A 19925-nucleotide genomic window follows, 5' to 3' on the forward strand; every position below is an offset into this window, starting at 1 on the left:
CACTTCATTACCAAAAGGGGAAAAAAGTTCAGTGTTTTAATTCCCAATTCTCAGTATTTTACAGTACAGGAAGATTAACCAGGGGGCCTCCTTGCCCTGGAGGGGAGGGAGGAGGGAGCACCCGACACATTTCCTGGTCCCAACAGACTTTGCCCCAGCCACTGGGCTTCTCTTTCTTTCTCAGGCAGGCAAGGCAGGCCCAGTGCTGAGCCGTGTCTCCCGCTCCGCCTGGGGGGCTTGCTAAAAGCCCTTCCCCCCAAAGCCCCCTCAAGCCACCAAGAGGGCACCTGTCAAGAGAGCGCGACCAGAACGGATCAAGATTGCTTATTGCACTTGGACATCGATAAGGCAAAAAATGGACAAAACAAGAGGGCAAGAGGGATAAACTGCCTCCTCTCAAGGCCAAGCTGCCCATCGTCACCCTGCTTGTCTCCCACCCTCTCTGTGGCAAGGGCCACTGCTTCAGGCACAGAGCTTGCTCTGGAGGGAGAAAGGGAGCAGAGGCTGCCACACCAAGGCATGGCCTCAGCTCTGCTTCCACCAGCTCCTGAGTGAAGCCAGAAGTGCTTGTTCAACCCGCTCTTGCTCCTGTGATTGTCTTAAGCAGCTGCCAGCCCACAACTGACAGGCTCCTCCTCAGCAGCAGAGAGCTCAGCCAGCTTTTGGCCATGACCTGCAGCTCCTGGCAACCCAGAGAGACCGATCATCCCCTCTGCAGTGCCACTGCTCCGGGCTCCGGGCCTTATTGCTCAGGAGCAGCAGAAACGCCCAACACAAGCAGCGCCTGAGCATGAAACAACCAAAGAACGGGATTCTGCTTGTGCAGTTTGTTTGGTGGTCGGGTTAAGAGACCATTCAGCTCGTCTACTGTAGTAAAGGGGAAGGTGGAGGATTCCCAGGACTGTTCTCTTAGCAGGCCAACTAAGTCACCTGCTCCCACCACCCCAAAAGCAGCAACGTGGGCCTTGAGGACCACCCTGGAAGGGGCTGAGCAGGCAGAACCTGGGCAAGGAGCAGAGGCTGATGCAGGTGCACCTCAAGACCAGGCTGCTGCTAGAAGCAATCTTCCCTGCTCCTTGTTGCCAGGAGCCCTGCCCATCACCGCGATATTCTGGGAGCAAAAGGGCTGGCCTGGCACCCTCTAATACTGAGTTCCCATCTCCACAAATGGACAAAGAAAGGTGAAGAAACAAAGGCAGCAGTTTATCCCAGTGTTTCAAAGGAAAAATATAGATATATACATACATATGAAATCTAAATCACCACATCACAAGACTATTTCAGCTAAAACGGTCACTTGGAAATCAAAGAGCCACATGGGAATGGGGCTGAACACTCTTCTGGGGAAGGCGGCTGTGTCACAGGTGAAGCCATCCCCCAGGAAGTGCCTCCAGCCCAGGTGCCAAGGCCAGAGCGCTCAGGACCAGAGGACTCGCTATTTGCTCACGATAGTAAGGGCCACTAGAGTTAGCTAGGGGAGGTTGCAAGTCGCCTGCTGACTGGATATAGGAGGGCTTGATCCAGAGATGGTCCGTTGGTCAAGAGGGTGGAGTTCCTGGGCCTTCCTGCTGGCTGTTTTGCAAACTGAAGGAAAGAGAGAAACTGGGTTACTTCACTGGCTTGAAAGCGATCTTCCAAGTGGGGCAACTCTGCCGGGTAGCTGGATTTATTAAACACTCCTGAGTATCTTGGCAGTCATTTTGAAGGAGGGGGGACGCAGAGTGCCTTTTCTGTCAGGGATGGCACTGCACGGTTTCAACAGTGAGGGTACAGTTGACTGTGCAGTCCTGGAGAGCCAGCAGCAGACTTATTCCGTGTTCCGCTCAGACACCCCATGCACACACCAAAACCCTCCTGCAGCCTAGCCCACAAAGAACATTTGCACCAAGACTTTATTGGACTGGCACATATGTTTCTCTTGATATTTATGCTTGGAGCCAATGCAGGATCCTTAAGAAGGGGCAACACAGCTCATGCCAGAAGCACCCTGTCCCCATATTTTGTGGGATGTAAACACAGAGCAGTCAAACTCAACATTGCTAGAGTGGACATGAAGGTGTCTCAGTCCTCCAGCCTTAACTTCCTGTTTACCTGGACTGAGACAACTTCCTCTATGTAACTGGAGATGGGTGTGGTTTCACCTGGGGAGGTTTACACAAAGCCACAGGAAGCAGACCCCATCTTTCTCTTTTGGATTCGCTTCTCCAAGGAAGAGCATCTCAGGGACAGAATGCTCTCTTGGCCTCCAGCCAAGAGAGGCCTAGTGAAGCCTGCTTCTTTTTGGAGTTAGCTTCTACATGTAAATACATTTATCTAAGCCTGCCTGCCTTTCTGAGACTGTATTATAACTCAGGATGCCTGTAAGTAAACTCTTTTATATCTTATAAACAGTACTGTGTTGTGCCTTTACTTTTAAGAGGGAAGAAGGGGAATATACCAGGAATATATATTTCTTATAGAGGCTTTAGCAAGCCTATGCAACCATTTTCTGCTGTGTTTTAAAAGGGAATGAAACTCTGCTAAGTTTGGAGCTTGTTAATACAAGCTGGGATGAGATATATAAGTTAATATATACTCATCCACACTCCTAAGCATTCCCACATATCTGTGGCGCCGCCTGTTTTCTAACCTTTGAAGGCAGCTCCAAAGATGGGGACATACCGTGCAAAAAGAGGAATCCACGCTAGTCATCTGCAGCCGACGTTCCTTTCAAGGGGTCCTTCTGTCTCATCTGCAGCAGGAGAAAAGGAGATTTTTGTTCTTTTGCAAAATTAGGCCAGGGAGCAGCACAACCAAGTGGGCAGATTTCCTGAAGTGAGAGACCTCAAGCAGAGCCTCATGTCACACACAACAGCAAAAAGGAGCAAGAACTTCAGGCATTGGGGCGAGGAAAGCAGAGCTGCTGGCCACTCGCCCGCCCCCAGTCCTTGATCACTCTGAGGGACATGAGACCCAGCAGACTAACTCCCTTCCACTTGCCTCATCCAGCTGCCTCTTCGTCTCGTCCTCCATCCTGCGAATGTCCTCCATGGTCAGGTCAACCCATTTATCAAGCCAGCAGAACAGCTGCCGGTGGAAATTCGTGAAAAGCCGCCTCTCTTGCTACAAGAGAAGGAAGAAGAGCTCAGAGCTCCAGCGCAAGAGCCGTCCACGGCCAGCGTGCAGCAGGGCATGCTGAGCCATGGAGCTGAGTCATGCCTCCCCACTCCCCTCAAGGGAGCAGCACCACGCTGCTCCCTGCCAAAGTCAGTTCCAATATTCTTGGCCTCGTTCAGCGACGGACTGTTCTGAGCTCTTGCAGGCAAGCGCAAGAATGCGAGAGCTCCGATACACAAAGCAGAAGGAAGATGGCCCTACAGTGCCCTGTTCATCTTGCTGGGCACAAAAGGCCATCTCAGCCCTTGGCTTGTAACTATTCTGAGGCAGGCACAGGTTTGGCTGGCCCTAAAGGGAAAGCTGTGTGCACTCCGCCAAAGGCAAAGCAACAGCAATCCAGAGATGAACAGGACAGAGCTGACTGCTCTGGCCTCATGACAAGGAGGGCAACGTGGCAGGGCTTCATTTGCCTGCCTGCAGTTGGTGTGTGGCTGCTCCAGCTCCAAGAGAATCATGCGGCACGCCTGGCCCTTTCACTCACCTTCTGTATAAAGTTTTCGACTTTGTTCTGCAGCCCCCACCACTTGAACTTGACCGTCACTAGCTTGTAAGCACACATGTGTGGACAGTCGGCTTGCGTGCCCAGCTCCTTCTGCAGATACAAGAGAGGAGTCCTCCAGAATGGAGCCCTTGGCCCCAAACCAGCCCCACGGCCAGCCCTCCCCTCTCCTCCTCTCCGCTCACTCAATGTTTACACTTTCCGGCAACCCAGCCCACAATAGCAGGTCCACTATGTCTGCAGTATCGGCTGTGAGCCAGGAAGCCCCTCATTTAAGTCTCAAGGGAGACAGTCCTGAGCCACCTTCTGTCACCTATGAAGCAGCTGAACACTTGGCAGCTACAAAAGCCCCCTATTCTCCAAGGACCACTGCCATCTGGCCACAGCACCCAGAACGACGCAATGCCCCACACCTACCTTCCAGTTGGGCCCCAAAGGGCCACGCCCTGTTTTGGTGGATTTAAACTTTGCCGGGTCTTCTTCTGGCTTGTAATCCTGGAGCAGATACAACAGGGAGCAGGTTACAGCAAAGGAACGTAATACCTACCTCCAAAGAAAGGGTGCAAGCAGTCTCCTTTGCTTCCTGGAAAGCAAGGAGCTCAGCGGAGTCCAATTTGCCCCCTTCCGCTGCAGTATTGAGGGCCGCAGCAGCTGCTCAGGGGCAAGACATCCCAGGCTGCCTTGTAGCTCCCTGCACTGGGGACCAGGAGGAAGAAGCCCCAACCAAGCTGGGCATTTGCACCTTGGCCTGAGCTCCTAATCCCAAAAGGCCCCCAGGGAATGGAAGACGGACAGCATCTCCCTTTTCTCTCCACTCAACGCATGTCACAGCCTCCCTGCCAATTGCAAGGGAACAGAGCGATTTATGCTAGGATTTATGGTCCTTTCTCAGCGCCCGCAAATAAAAAGGGGGGGGGGAGGAACCTTTTGCTCTCCTAGAAGCCTACACAAAATGCCCACAGAAATCAGAAGTCTAAAGTGGGTTTTTGTGGCTTAGCCAATTCTTTCATTTGTAAGCTATTCCGCTGCAGAGCTCTGAGGGAAAGCTCAAGGTCACAGGCAGCCAGACAACTCTGAAGTGGCTATTTGTGGCTATGCCCAGGCCCAGTTCGGCTGACTGGAAACAGCCCCTGACAGAGGCAGCTGCTTTTCTCCAGCCAAGCAAAGCACGCGCCCCCCCCCAAAGCCCCCCCCCCCGCCTGCAGCCCAAGAGGAGCCCTTCTCCTGGACACCCACCCCAAGCCAGCTCTGGCACTCGGCTGCCGTACCCTTGAAAGCACTTGGCTCCGGTCTGCAATGTCGATGTAGACGGCTTCTACGTTCTTCCATTCATTTGGGGTCCAGTTTGTGAACCTGCAGGCAGCACAAAGGAGGAGGAGGGTTTGCGCGATGCCTCAGTGGGGCCCCCCCTCCAAGTTTTTAGTGCTCTTCTTTGAATTGATTCTCTTCCCCCTACCTCCAGGCATTGGAGCTTTCAGGGCAGCCAACCCAGGACAAGAACATAACAGCAAAGAGCTTTAAACATACAGAAACTCATGACCAAGAAAACAGTTTTTATGAAAGAGCAGAATATTTATAGTAAGCTATATTCAACCAAGTTCTACTCAGAGTAAACCAACTGAAATGAATGGACCCAAGTTAACTATGCCCATTTCCTTTGGTGCTCCACGTACGACTAATGTTGGATACCGCTCGTTGCTTTTATACATTCTTACTGTTACGTTGTGATTTGTACAACCCCCGTTGCACATCGCTTTGGAATTAATAGTTTTGTAAGTAAGACAAATCAAATAAACACAGCAGCAGCAAGAAAAGACATGGGAGAAGCTGAGGGGTGGCTCATGAAGAGCCTCGGGCTCCAAAAAGCAACCTCTCCCCTGCCCCAGGTGGAAGGAGCCCCTGCCCAAAAGCAAGCTAGTAAGTGAAGAATCCCCCCGTGCCCGCAAGAGCAGGCTGAGGGGACACTTCACCCCACAGCCTGTGTGGTCCAGGGAGGGGCAATTTTAGATGGACACACAAACTCCCTGGGGGACCCCCAGCACACACTGGAGGCGCCCCTGAGCAGCGCATGGGGAGGCGCCACTTGGGGACAAGCGCTTCCGGCTTAGAATTGCTCCCACACCAGCGACATGCCAGAACCTTCTTTGCACTTGGCCACCTCCAAAACGCAAGCTCTTTGCAAGAGGCAGCCACAAGGGGCCGTTCCTGCCAAGGGCACTTACGTTCTCCTGCATGCCAAGGTCCGGTTTGTGCCAGGTCTCAATTTTGATCAAGAAGTCGTCTTTCATGTACTCATTCTGCCAAAGAGAGAAGACTCCGTTACCAGCTGGGAATTAGGAAATGCAAGTGGGAGCATACACCTTTCCCAGACTCAACCCTAGGGCAGCGGATCTGTCTGCTTCCTCTACTTTCCCCATTGGCTCCTTAAGTTGAGTCAGGCAACTTTCTCTCACGGGCTGGGATCACATCACAGCAATGGAATTCCAGGTCCATAGAAACGTTTCGAGAAAACTTGCTCTTACGTTGTTTGGCAAATATCTCAGCAACTCTGTGCCTGCTAACATTTAACCTGCACTGTTTCATCTCTCACAAAATGAGAATGGAGAGTTTTAAAGATGTTGCAGTGCTCTTCCAGCTAAGAGACAAACAGTCCCTGTTGGGGGTGAAGTGTAGTTGACTGGAGCCCTCAAAGAATGCCTGGAGCTGCCAGTCAGAGCCTTGGTCCCCTGCCCTAGGACAAAGGCTGGCAGAGGCTCTCCAGGGTTTGGCTAGCAGGCCAGAGCTGGAGGGAGCCAGCCCACCCCAACCTCTTTGCCCTGCCTGGAATCCATTGCCAGGGCAGCCACTTCCTAGAGGGGCTGATCGAAGGCCAGCCAGGACCGGCCGAGACACCGAGTCTATAAAGCAAAGCACTCTGGGCACAGGATGCAGTTGGCCAGGATGGGGCCCCAATGGCCCCTGCTGAGCAGCGGAGGAAGGGGCAAAGGCCATAGGACAGGGAGGGCCGGTAGAGCAAGTGGCCCAGGATGAGAACAGGGCCTGGGGCAGGAGGCTGTGGAGGGATATCAACTGCTGAATTCAAAGAAGCAAAGTTCATCCCTGAAGGGGTCAAGCAGCTGCTCACAGGCAGAGAGCAAGCGAGTCAGAATTTTGGTCCCTCGAGCTCAGTGTTGCCCACACTGACTGGCTAGCAGCGCAGCACCCACCTACCCAAGGGGTTCAAGAGAGAAGGGTCTTCTGCCAGCTGGGACATTTTGTGTGCAAAACAGGGGCTCCACATTACGAGGGTGCAGTCCCTCTGCAAACCCCACCTGGCTGGGACATCCCAGTACCCCCCCCCAATCACTCATACACCTCCGCTCTGAAGGAGGGAGGGAGGGAGCCACACTTACCGTAATAACTGGTCCAGAAATCGGCACATGGAAAGAGAAAGACAGCTTTCATGAGAGAGAGAAGAGTTGGAGGTGCAGAGGGAACTCTGCCATGCACCCCCATCCCCATGCATGTAGCCCAGTGGTGCCCGGGGGGGGGGGGGGGCAAATGGATTGCCAGAAGGTTGTTGAGGCTGGAAGAGGCTTCCTCTGGAAGAAGACAGCCCACCACCCCGGGGGAAATGTCCCAGGCGCCTGGTGAACCAGGGTTGAGGCTCTGCTGCCTTTTGCTTCCAGTTGGATGAGAAGGTGGAATAAGTTTGGTCAGGTGACTGCTGCCTGCCAGGCCTTCTCCACTTTGCGCATAGGGACGTTCTTCTTCTCTCCCCGCTCCAATCCTGCACAGGGGTAAAGAGCTCCCTCCCAGGCCAGGCCAGCTCTTCACATTCCACCGTGTGGAAACCAAAACCAGCACACCAAGTCCAGCGCCCGGCTGCCAGTAACCAGATGCTTCTGTTATCAGAGCTCCATTATTCATGAGCAGGCAGGGCACAGTGGATCTGGTGACAGGCCGGGCATCTGCACAGCCACTGCCACTCTTTGCATTCTGAGAGAAGGAGCTGAAGCTCACATGGCAGATGCCAGGGTTTCAACGCCCCTGACTTCTGAGGAATTAACGCCACCGTTTCAGGATCGGCCAGGTTGCTTGGCCCTACAAGTTTTCACAAGGGAAGACCTGGAAATGTACCGTGACAAGAGGCAGTTCCCTTGGCGCACAGTCCCAGAGCATGCTGGGTGTGTCGTTCCCAACTTAAAGCCAGGAACAGAGAGCGGAGGTTCACAGGGCAGGGCTCCTGAATCAGAGCACCGCCGCCCAACTCTCAAGGATTCGCTAGTTTCTTCCAGGAAATGAAGAACTGCAGTGTCCCAGGATCCCCACTAAGTCATCCCTAGCCCTGCGCAGCTGCCACAAAGTGTGGCCTGCACTGCCCTGGGTGCAGCACTGCCGCAAGTCCAGGTGGAGGTACAGCTCCCCCTCCCAACTAGGCTGCCTCCAGGGCAGGAGCAGCAATGGATGTTTCCCCCAGGGAGGCCTGAGCAATGCAAGGGCCCATGGCCAGAAGAGGCCACAGCCTGGGCACCCACCCAATGTGCCTTCTCTGCCTTTGGAAAACTCGGGCGAAGGCAGCAAGGCCCCCTGCGACCTGCACGAGTAGCGGCTGCAGCTCCTGCACCAACCAAGCCTTGTGGCTACACCGTTCTCCCACCCAAAACGCTAACATGGCAGGCCTGGAAAACAGAAGTGCTGAGCTATGTGCATAGCTTGGCAGCTGCTGGAGAGGAACAAGAGTTGCTGTTTTCCCTACATGAGAAGCCCATTAGTCCGTGGTTTGGGGGAAGCACCTGAGGCCAAGGGACCCTGAGGGCCAAGAATGTTTGAGGCCTCACCCATGCCCAGAGGAAAGCCAGTCGGGCAGCCGTGAAATGCTGGCCAGGAAACGGGCACCAATTAGTGCCAGGACACACTGGCCATGCCCTGGCAGGAATCCCGCTGTCTCAGGCAAAGTGCTAATGTGATAAGCCAGAGACAAACTGTGATCCTCGCCAGGACAGCTGGCCCAAGCTCTTCCCCCAGGGCTGCCAAGGCAGATGTTCCTCCTGGCCACTGCACCAGGGAGCCAGCGGCTGCCCTAGTGCTCCAGCCCCGCCCTCACCTGCCAAGGCACAAAGAGGACCCTCCGCAAGCTCCTCCAAACTGGCTCGCTCAGCCCTGCCTGATCCCCAGGAATCTCCCTCTCGAGGGCTGATTTGGAGCAGGGAGAGTCCTGCCTGGCTGATCAACCGGGCAGGATCAGCCCAGGTATCCATCAGACAAGCCCTGTTGTGGTTTATAGAAGGAAGCAGAACAGATGCTTCTCTCCAGCACCAAAGCCCTGGAACTCCGGCCAGCCCTCGCAGACAGATGCCCATCCCAGGGAGGGAAAGTGATCTCAGTTGCAGCTGAGGAACGTCTGTGCAAATGGTCCCCAAAGCCCTGCCTGCACTTTTCCAAATAGATGAGCGGGGTGTGTGTGTGTGTGTGTCCCGCCCCACAGAGCGCAAGGCTACTCACCGGTCCGGCAGAAAGGGTAGGCATTCCAGGCTTTCTCGTGGATGTTCAAGGCTCCCTCTGGGGCCAGCATCTTCACAAAGGGAGGGACTTTGCTGCAGGAAACAAGCAACAGAAGACAGCTGTCTTTGAACAGCATCCTGCACACACAGCCCAGCTCCAAAGACAGACAAGCCCAGGGTGCTCTTGGGCCTCTGGTCTTCAGACTGACTACTGCAACAGCCAGCAAACATGTGTCAAATGCCACAAACACATTGCCCTACACTCAAAGGCTGAAACAACACCCAGAAGGTCGCACAAAGCTGAGAAGAGCCACCGGCCCTGCAGAAAAAGGCAGCTGACTTGAAGCCACCCCCAGCCAGCTGTGCTCAGGCCCAGGACCTCAGACTGACCCCCACCTCCATTACTCACCTGCTGCAGGTAAAGCCAGTGGGCTCACTGCACAGCAAGCTGCTTTGTAAAGGGATCAAGAGGGAGCCCCTCTCTGTGGACTCCCCACGTTGTCCCCCCCACCAACTGTGACTCCTCCTCTCTGTCTCCCCAGTCGCTCATCACCAGGCCAGAAAGGCTCAATGAGGAACCTCAGCTCACAAGTGCCTGGCTGTGGCCTGCCGGCTTCCTGAGGGTCACTCAAACAGGTCACAGCAGCTGGGATCAAAGCAATACCCCACCAAAAAGGAGTTCCACCAGAACAGGTTGCCCAGCAGCTGAAGCAGGAAGGGGACCCACTGCTTTCCTTGTGCACAAGCCCAACATGCAGGAAAGCAGAAGTACTAGGGCTGAACAAACACCCAGAAGAGCTTCCTTACTGCAAGGGAGAGGGGTGAATCTGTGTGTCACCTTGAGAGGCCAAGATCCAACCCCCACCCCACACACACCCACCCCAACAAGCACTTCCTCCAGCCACCCCTTAAGCTCCCTTGGAAGGCTGCTCAGAACTGGCTCCTTCCTCTTCCCAAGACAGAGCCTGGGGTCAACTACCCTCCTCTCCCCAAAGGCAAAGAGAATGCAAAGCAGTGGAGTTCACCCCTTCCCCAGGAAGACCAAGCAAGGCCAACACCCGCCCTGCCCACAGCATCTCTGCCACATACCTCTGCAAGTGGTAGATCTTGTGTGTGTACTGCCCGCGTTCCCCGTCGCGCTCATAGGGCTCGTTCACCAGGACTTCCACCCCTTCGCCACCGCCAGTTTCGTTCTTGCTGGCTTCTGCCACGGAGTACAGCTGCCCCACTTGGTACTGGAGGAGGAGGGAGATCACGGCATCACTGCAGATTCAGCAAGCAGGTAGGCAGGGACACAGGAAGCAGCCCTGGACTGGGTCACACCACTGGTCCAGCCAGCTCAGCACTGCCTACCCCACTGGGTCTCAACTGGAGGGTCAGGACTGATCCAAGGTGCCTTGCAACAGGAGCAGGAGCACCGTGCAAAGCAAAGATGCGGCAAATGATTGGAAGAGGCTGGAGAGATCCTGCGCAGGGCAGTGCTCTTTAGCTGTGGGCCCCCCATGCTGCTGGACTACAACTCCCATCATCCCTGACCACTGGCTTTGCTATAAGCAAGACCCAGCCCTACAGGCAACCCAAAACTGGACAGAGGAAGGTCTGAGCAGCCCTGTATCGGAAGGCTTTTAACGCTTGATGTTTTATGTTTTCAGATATGCTGTAAAGTATTAATTGGAATATTATTATGGGCAGCTTCCTATGTTCCTGACTGCTTTACACTGTGCAGACCATTAGCCTCTTTTTTTTAAACTGGCAATGCTGACAGGGACTGAACCTGGGTCGGGTGCTGGCCCCCAAGTTACGCAGTCCTGTCCGTTTTTCTGCCTGTGCTGCATTTGCAGAGCCTGCACTCAGAGCCCTGGGGCATTCCGCCGGCTGGAAGCAGGGCCTGCTCTGCGGAGTCCTTGGCACAGGGGTTGATCCAGCCCTCCAAAGTGCCCAGCGCCCCCCATTCCACCCTAGAAAGGATTAGGCCGCTAAGAGGAAGCAGCCCGGGTGCTTAGGGGGATTTGAGCCTGGCTCTACCCAGTCTAGTCCAACACTAAACCTCCACGCTGTGCAGGCGTTTGAGGCCATCTGCCCCCATAATTGTGAGCCCGGTTGTGAAGCCCCTCCAGTGCAGGGCTGGCATTCACATACACAGAGGAGAGAGAGAGAGGAGAGCAGAGAAGACAAGCACTGGGGCAGACCAAGTTGCTTTGTCCCAAGGGGTGGGGTGGGGTCTCCCAGGCGGGGTCCCCTGGGGACAGAGAGCAACGTGTCCTCGGCTCTGACGCACTCTCCGGCCACTCTCCCTCTCCTGCATCCTCTCGCTCCACAAGTTACGAGTTCAGGCACTAAGAGGATCAGGCTGCTGGACTGCCATCTTCACCCCTTAATCTTCCTGTTATTTCTGATCCCCTAATCCCATTGGAACAAGGAAGCGGGCCCAGACAAATTGCTGTGTTAAATAAGAGCAGGCCCCGGGGGAATCCGCCAGAGAAAGTGTCCAAGAGGGCAAGAGGCCCCGTGCCCAGCAGGAAGGAGGGTGGCAGCTGGAAGGAGCCGCCCAGCTCAGGTGCTCAGTCCAGCAGGAACAGCTCCGCGCTCTGGGAGGCCTGGCGGTCAGCGGCCCTGTGCTCTGCTGGGGCTAAAACCTCAGACTCAGTGCCGTGCTCAAGGAGACATGACCCTGTAGTGAAAGCAGCCCTCTTCCTTCCCACCCTCAGCCAGGCTCCTTGGGGGCCATTCATCCTCCTAGAAGCAGCTTTGCATTCAGCTGGGAAAGGCAGATCCTCCAGCTCACAAGCAGGAAGGGGGGTGGTTTTTTGGGGGGCACACAGAGAGTGGGCACAAATGATGGCACCATGTTAGAAGTAACAGATGAGAACACACCCACACATCCTGCCAAAAACATCAAGCAACTGATATTTGGGGAGGGGGGAGGGGTTAGATCCAATCCTAAATCGCCTCTGGATATTAAAGATGGGCCATCCTGTTTATATTCCACAAAGGTCCCCCTCCCCCATTGAGACTCTTGCAAATGCCTCTACAGAATACAGAGAACAGACACCTACAAGCCCCACACCCAACTTTGGCCACTGGACTGTAGGCTGAGAGATGATACATTCGATTTTTAATCTGCCTAAGCTGCAAGAAGGTTGATCGCCGAAGAATTGATGCTTTTGAACTATGGTGATGGAGGAGACTCTTGAGAGTCCCATGGACTGCAAGAAGATCAAACCTATCCATTCTCAAAGAAATCAGCCCTGAGTGCTCACTAGAAGGACAGATCCTGAAGTTGAGGCTCCAGTACTTTAGCCACCTCATGAGAAGAGAAGACTCCCTAGAAAAGACCCTGATGTTGGGAAAGATGGAGGGCACAAGGAGAAGGGGACGACAGAGGATGAGATGGTTGGACAGTGTTCTCGAAGCTACTAACATGAGTTTGGCCAAACTGCGAGAGGCAGTGAAGGATAGGCGTGCCTGGCGTGCTCTGGTCCATAGGGTCACGAAGAGTCGGACACGACTGAACGACTGAACAACAACAAGCTGCCTCATTGGGAGGAAGGGTTTCCTGCTTTCCTCCCCTTTGCCCCCATTGCTTTCCTTGGTTGGGGGGGGGGGGAGATGTTCTGTAAGCTCAAGAGAGAGCACAGCTGGCACCCAGCCCGCTCAGAACAAATCCTGCACTGCAGCGCCCCCTCTTGGCATCCCTTTACACAACTCCGGAGAACCCGCTGCTGACCAGCCTCCCCCCCCCCCCGGCTCCCACTCTCAGCTCGCACCTGCAAGGCCTTTCTAGGTCCTCTGGCTCTCTGGTCTCTTTAATGGAAATGGCACCTGCCTGCATTGGTTGAGTTGTGCTTTGGGACCAGGCACAAGGCAGGGAGAGGGTCTCCAAGAGAGCTTCACCCAGGGGGCTCCCTGTCAGGCCCCGTCCTGGGAGACACGAAGCCAGGCTGCCCAAGGGGCACAGCCTCGGAAGCGGAAAGAGGCCAGGCTGCACTTGCAAGGGGTCGGGAACAGCACCTCCTCCTCCTCCCTTCAAGGCACTCTGTAACCCGAACTCTGGGAAACATGAACCCAGCTCTGCTTTGCCCCAATTCTGACAAGGCAGCACCGGACAGGACTCAGGACCCCAGCAGGTGCAGAGCCTTGAGGCGGCCAGGCCAGCCCTTGCTCAGGAGGAGCCACCCGGGCGCCAGAGCAGGCTAGCAGGCAGCCGTGGGGATCTCAAGCAGACATATTTACTTCACACATATTGTCTCAGTTACCTCTGCAGCAACCGTACAGGGTTGGCCAGCATTACTCTCCAAATATTCCACATGGGGAACCCAGGCAGAGAGCGAGTCAGTGCCCCAGGAGTGCCGGGTCAGAAGACCAGGATGAGCCCCGTCCAGTCCAGGAAGGGCAGCACCCAAAGACCTGGCCAGGAGCAAGGAGGGCTTCCAGCAAGGCTCCCCAGCCGGGTCTCCTTCCGTGGGCGAAGCTGATACAGAAGTCGCACGTGTGTGCTTCAGGCCACTTGGGCTGACCTACATTCTCCTAGCTCTGCCTCCATTGTCCTTTGTTACTGCCATCACCAGGGTTGGGGCGGGGGGCTTTAGCAGAAAAATGGACCTGGAAGGAAAGTCAACCAGAGCTCTGCTCAAGCTGGCAGCCCCCTCCACACTTGTGCTTCAAAACAAAAAGCTGGGGGAAATGACACACACTTTTGTGCAATGTGCACATTTGCCGCAGACACCCAGCAATGCCCCCAGTGAAGGCCTGGCACTTCCCTGGAGCGCAAAGCGCTGAGAGAGAGCAAGGGGAATAACAAGCTATGCATCCTAGGGATGTCTCCACCTCCACTCAAAAGCCCCTGGCAGGCAGGCAGGCAGGCTGAAGTTTATGGCACGGTGGGAGTTAGGCCCTCACACAACACACACTAATCTTGCTGCAAATGCAGGAACATTCTTTAGTCAGCAGCTTGTTCCTAATAATTCAAATAGTCTTAAGGAGGAGGGCAGGCAGGCAACAGAGCCCAGGAGCCTGGATAGACCTTATAGACTCTGCCACCCAGAACTGATGCCAGGAGTGGAGCAGGGAACTGGATTGGAGGAAAGATCCGCCACACACTTGAAACTTGTGGGTGCTCTGACCACGAGTGTTTAAACAGGGAGAAGAGCATTATAAAGCCTGCAGACAAATGCCAGGCCCTCACACCTTAAGGAGAGTCCCAGAAACTTGTCCAATGTCACTCAACCCCTTGCAGAACTGGTGACAAGTTCCTCTCCACAGCGCTAAGCGCCCACCTCCTCCCCGCTTGCAGCAATGTGGCCCCTACAAAAGCAGAAATGGGCTAATCTTTAAGTAGCCACAACACACTTCGCACTGGCCACAAATGGAGCCAAGACTAGATTTAAGGCAGGTATTGAAAAAGAAGCAACAGAGAGGTTGGCACTTACCTCCTCCACAGACACGGGCAAAAGAACACGACTGCAAGAGAAGAGACAAAAGAAGTTCACTAAAGGTCCAGTAGCCAGGATCACTTGCACAGTGTCAACAACAACTCAGAGTCCCACTGGAGGATTACAGCCCAAGGGGTTCTGGTGGAGCTAGGACACCCCCCCCCCGTCCCCGCTATTGCCTGCCACCCCCATTGCCAGTGCTGTCTCTGCTGGGGAGTTCATTTCTGCAGCCTGGGGCAACTCAGGCAAGGACTTCCCAGAACACCAATGAAGTTTCCCGTTTCACAAATGTTGTGCGGAGAAAGAGCACATCACATTACTAAACGAGTCTGGCAGGATACAGAGAAAAGTTGCACAGAAATCCAGGGGGGAGAGAGAAAGACAGAGAGAGAATATATGTGCCTGTCACTTCCATAACAGAAAAACTAGAACAGCAAGATGGACTCTGTCCAAGCCCCACCAAGGAACTTGCAGGAAAGAAGACACGTGTAAACCCCCAACCCAAATGTTTCACACACACACACACATGCAGTGGCTAGTTAAACATTAACGTCAGAAGCAAAGATGTTTGCTTTATCTAAAGTGTTATGATGATAGCATCACAATAGCAGCTATCACCAAAGTCTACCTCTACTAAAACAAGAGACAACTATGCCATTAATCTCCACACTAGGACAACTTAAATATTTGGCAAAGCTCTTGATGTTTGGCAAGGCCAACTGATGAACTCCAGAAAAGTCAAGACAGGGTGGACAGGAATGACTCCCAAGTGGGGAAGGGCTCCAGGCACGAAATGTGGCAGTCTCTCTTCCCCAGCAATGCAGGGCACACCCAGTAGCAACCCTGAAAGATGCCAGCCCTCTTCCTCCAGGGAAGGGGAACTTGCTGTGGCCCTTCGGGGACAGCTGGATTCCAGCTCCCAGCAGCCAACCTGGCAACAGACTGGGATGGCGGGCGTTGGGAGTCCAGGGATGTATGGAATTCTGCAAAGAGACCCCTCTGCACTAACCAGTTGGACAGCAGAGCTCACAGTGGTCCACAAAGCAGGTCGAGGGCAAGACACCCTACTGAGTGAGCTTCCTCACCAAATCAGTCTTGGGCAAAGGTGCCCTAAAGGGAAACATGAAAGCTAAAGGGGAGGAGAGTCACCTGGAATGGTCTGCATGGAAGATGAGGAATGAGTAACTTCCTGTGCTTCTGGCAAGGAGGACAGCAAAGAAAGAAATGGCTTATTTTGTTCTCTGTCTTTGGTCAGAGCCAGAAATAAATTTCCAGAATGGCTGTTAAAAGCAGGAGCCTGTACCAAAATATTTAGAACCCAGCCCTAAACTTGGTCATAACAGACCAGCAGACGGGAACAAGGAGACAAAAACATTGTCCCCATCTTCAAAAAAAAAAGGGGGGGGGAGAAGGCCTAGGATACTACCAACCAGTCAGTTTGACATCAATACCAGGAAAAGTCCTAGAACAGATAATTAAACAGCACTTAGGGAGGATATTTTGATTACTAAGACCCAGCATGGGTTTCTCAAAAACAAGGTGAATGTTGTGGACATAGTGTATCTTGATTTCAGTAAGACTTTTGACAAAGTTCCCCATGATACTCTTGCAGAGAAGCTAGTAAAATGTGGACTGGACAAAGTAACTGTTAAGTGGATTTGTTGTAGGTGATTGACTGAATCAAAATGAGTGCTCACTAAGGGTACCTCCTCATCTTGGAAAAAAGTGACAAGTGGGGTGCCACAGGGTTATGTCCTGGGCCTGTTATTGTTCAACGTTATTTATAAACAACTTGGAGGAAGAAATTGAGGGGATGCTCATCAAGTTAGCAGGTGACAACAAACCGGGAAGGGGTAGCCAAGGCCACAGAATACGGAATCAGAATTCAAGATGACCTTAACAGATTGGAGACCTGGGCCCAAGCTAAAAAAGTGAATTTCAGAAGGGACAAATGCTAGGTTATAAACTTAGGAAGGAAGAACCAGCTACACAAATGTAGGATGGGGGACACCTGGCTTGCCAGTAGTACATGTGAAAAGGATCTTGGGGTCTTGGTGGACCTCAAGCCAACAGTGTGATGCAGTAGGGGGGAAAGCTAATGCTATTCTCGGCTGCAGCAACAGAAGTATTGTGTCCAGGACGAGGGAATTAATAGTACCGCTCTATTGTGCCTTGGTTGGACCACACCTGGAGTCCTGCACCACAATTTAAGAAGACCGTTGGCAAGCTGCAATGTGTGCAGAGGATGACAACCAAGATCTAGGGTCTTATGAGGAAAGGTTGAAGGAGCTGCGTATGTTTAGCCTGGAAAAGAGGAGACTGAGAGATGACATGGTGGCCATCTTCAAACATCTAAAGGGTTGTCACATGGAAGATGGAGCAAGTTTGTTTTTTCCAGCTCCAGAGGAGAGGATCCAAGCCAATGGATTCAAATTGCAAGAAATTTGGGAATCAGGAAGAACTTTCTGACAGAGAGAGCCATTCAACAGGAGAACAGATTTCCTTGGAAGGTATTGGTCTTTCCTTCCTTAGAGGTTTCTAAGCAGAGGTTGAATGGCCATCTTTTAGGGATTATTCAGCTAGGATTCCTGCACTGCAAGTGGGTTGGACTAGATGACCCTTGGGGATACCTTCCAACCCTCCAATTCTATGAGCATTTGGAATAAAGCAATGCATGAGAAGATGAGCCAGCAGAGCATGACTCCTGAGGCTAAGATGTGTGTCTGTTTGCACGAGACAGACAGGAGACAATTAGCAATTTCATGCAGGAGAATCTTGGTTCATCATCAAGCAACCTGCCAAAATGCATTAACTTGTCCAGAAGAAACAAACTGCATAGCTAGCTGTCATTTTCCAGACACGTCAAGGAATCAGAAAACAGGTAAAACCACCTTAATAACAAAAATGCTTTCTTTCAAAGCCCTCTCAACTAGAAACCTATAATGGAGCATGATCAAGTCATACTTTCATAACTGAGTAGACTTTGGACCCAGACATAGCTGATTAGCCGTGGCTCACTTTCCTCGGGGCCACAGCTGAGGACTGGCCCACCACAGGCTTTGAAGAAGCTGTGCTGCAGGGTTTGCCTGCCTCTGAGGTGAGGCAGACTTTGAGCAATATATGAAACAGGCTCTAGTCCGAAACCTCTTTCAGGAAGTTCCATGCGCTTTCAGAGCGCTCGGCCTGGGGAAAGAAAAGGGAACGCTGTGCTGTGGGGCCTCATTCCCGCAAGATGTGGCCAGGACCCTGGAGCAGGAAGAGAGCAGCAGGGCATCCCAAACTCCATCCCACACTGCGGATACACAGCGCTCGCTGCAGAAGGACAGAAGTTTAACTCCAGGCAGGTCAAGGAAGGAGCAGCTGCTCTTCGCTGCCGGCATCTAGCTCTCCTCCACAGAAGCCCTGTCAGCATCTGATGGCTGTGGCCATGTTGGCAAGCCGGCTGCCAGGGAGAGCAAGGGGTTTGTCCCATCTTCTGGCAAATCCCAGCACCCGGAAGGCACCAGCAAAAGTCGTTTCCCCCCCCCCCCCCAAGCACTGGCAAGGCAGGTCTTCCAGGAGGAGGAGGAGGAGGAAGAGGGAGACCCTGTTGCCAGAGGCCCAGGGAAGGGCCATACCAAGCAGGTTTTGCAGGCTGACCTCAGGCAGGGTCAAGTGACCTTACCGGGGGGGGGGGACAACTCAAAAGCAACCACCCCCACGGTGCAAAAAAGAGGCACTCGTATCAGGCTAACCTTGCGGCAACCCCGCACCTTGCTTTGCCCTGTCCGGACGAGCCGGTCCTCCAAGGCAGCCGCTTGGCCAGAGAGGGAAGGCGGCCCACCCAGGCGGCCGGGGGGGGGAGGAGGAGGGCGGCCCGCTTCTCCGTCGGGGCTCCCGGCGGCGGCGGCCTCCCGCTCTTCCTCCTCCTCTTCCTCCTCCTCTTCCAAGGTCCTCCTGCGAAACAGGATGCCGGGCGCCGGGAAGGGGGGGGGGCAGGAGGGAAGAAGCGCGCCTCCGCCATCCTCGTCCCCATCCATCCCGGCATCGGGTGACCTTCACCGCCCTCGTCCACCCTCCTCTTCCTCGGACCCGCATCCCTCCCACGGGGGGGGGAGAGGGAGAGACCCCCTCTTGGGAGGGAGCGCAGCCCCCGTCCCTCCGGACAGTGGGGGGGGGGGGTCCTCCGCCTGCGGAACTCCCTGCGACCTCCCTCAAGCCCTTCTCCCTGAGGGAGGGGGCTGCCGGGAGAGAGACCCCCGTCGTCGCCCGCCCCCCCCCACATGCCCCCAGGCGGCCACTCACTATTCCTTGACGACCACCATGGCGGGCGGTGGCTCCTGGGGGGCTCCTCCGGGGCTGCGCTCCGTCTCTCCTCCTCCTCCGCCGCCGCCGTCCGCCTCTTTCTGGGCTCCGCGCGCGGCCCGGACGGAGCGCCGGAGGGAGGGGGGAGGAGGGGAGGGAGGGAGGGAGAGGGGAGGGGGCGGCGCGCGGAGAGGGAAGGAACGAGCGTTCCCCGGCAACAGCCTCTGCGTCACTGCGCCGCGTCCCCGGCGCGATGGCGTCACGCCGCGGAGGGAAAGCGGGAGGGGCTGGGCGCGCGAGCGGCGCGTGCGCAGGAGGAGCGCGGGAAGGTTGAGGCGAGGCGGTGCTCTCTGCGTATGCTCAGAGGCACTCCGGCCCCGCCTTGCTTCCAGTGATAAGGACGCGCGCGCCCCCCCCCACTGCGCGCCCCTGTCCTGCTCCATCTGTTTCCATCCGGAATGCGGTGGGGGCCCAAAGGAGCCCCGTGGGGGTTTCGTCTTGAAACAGAGCAGCCGCTGAGAGAGGGGGCTCTGACTGAGAGCGGACATTCATTCTGCCACAACTTCTCTTTAACCGGGGGGGGGGGCTCAGTGTCCCCCCCCCCATGTTGGTAAACTACGGCCCCACGGCTTCCCCCAAAGAATCCCGAGAAGGGTAGTTCTGTGATGGGGTAAACTATAGTTCCCAGGTTCCTTTGGGGGAAGTCATGTGTGGATGTACCAGCATAGTCAGTGATCGGGGCGATGGGAGTTGTAGTCCACCAACACTTGCACTCGTTCCCCGCACCTGCCTATTCAAACCATCACTTAGTTGGTGGGAATTTTTCCATATTTTGGGTGGGGTGGGGGAAGCACCCTTTTTAAAAGGGTTTGGATGTAATCAGGAAGGAAGGTTCAGCTGCTGAAAGGTGGCTTGGAGAGCTGAGTCTGGCCCTCCCCCTTGGCCAAGCCTGGCTCAGCTGCTCAGGAGGAGGAGGAGGAGGAGGAGGAGGAGGAGGAGATCCCTGCCCCCCCCCCCCCTGAGCTGGGACAGCCCTTTCTGCATGGCAGGGCAATCTGGTCCCTCCACCCT

At 54.6% G+C, this 19925-nt stretch overlaps 1 protein-coding gene across 1 annotated transcript; it reads right to left on the reverse strand.

Moving 5' to 3' along the window:
- Nucleotides 1–1182: 1182 nt before the first annotated feature.
- On the reverse strand, nt 1183–18890 carry PITPNA (phosphatidylinositol transfer protein alpha). Its single transcript, XM_033171578.1, is given in 13 exon segments — nt 1183–1584; nt 2662–2731; nt 2980–3102; nt 3638–3748; nt 4073–4150; nt 4924–4986; nt 4988–5008; nt 5878–5952; nt 7048–7055; nt 9140–9231; nt 10228–10373; nt 14568–14598; nt 18855–18890. Coding segments are annotated over 12 exon segments (816 nt in total). The 5' UTR covers nt 18875–18890; the 3' UTR covers nt 1183–1584; nt 2662–2683.
- Nucleotides 18891–19925: the final 1035 nt, after the last annotated feature.

This window comes from Lacerta agilis, chromosome 15 (genome assembly GCF_009819535.1).
Source record: "Lacerta agilis isolate rLacAgi1 chromosome 15, rLacAgi1.pri, whole genome shotgun sequence".
Classification (NCBI taxonomy): domain Eukaryota; kingdom Metazoa; phylum Chordata; class Lepidosauria; order Squamata; family Lacertidae; genus Lacerta; species Lacerta agilis.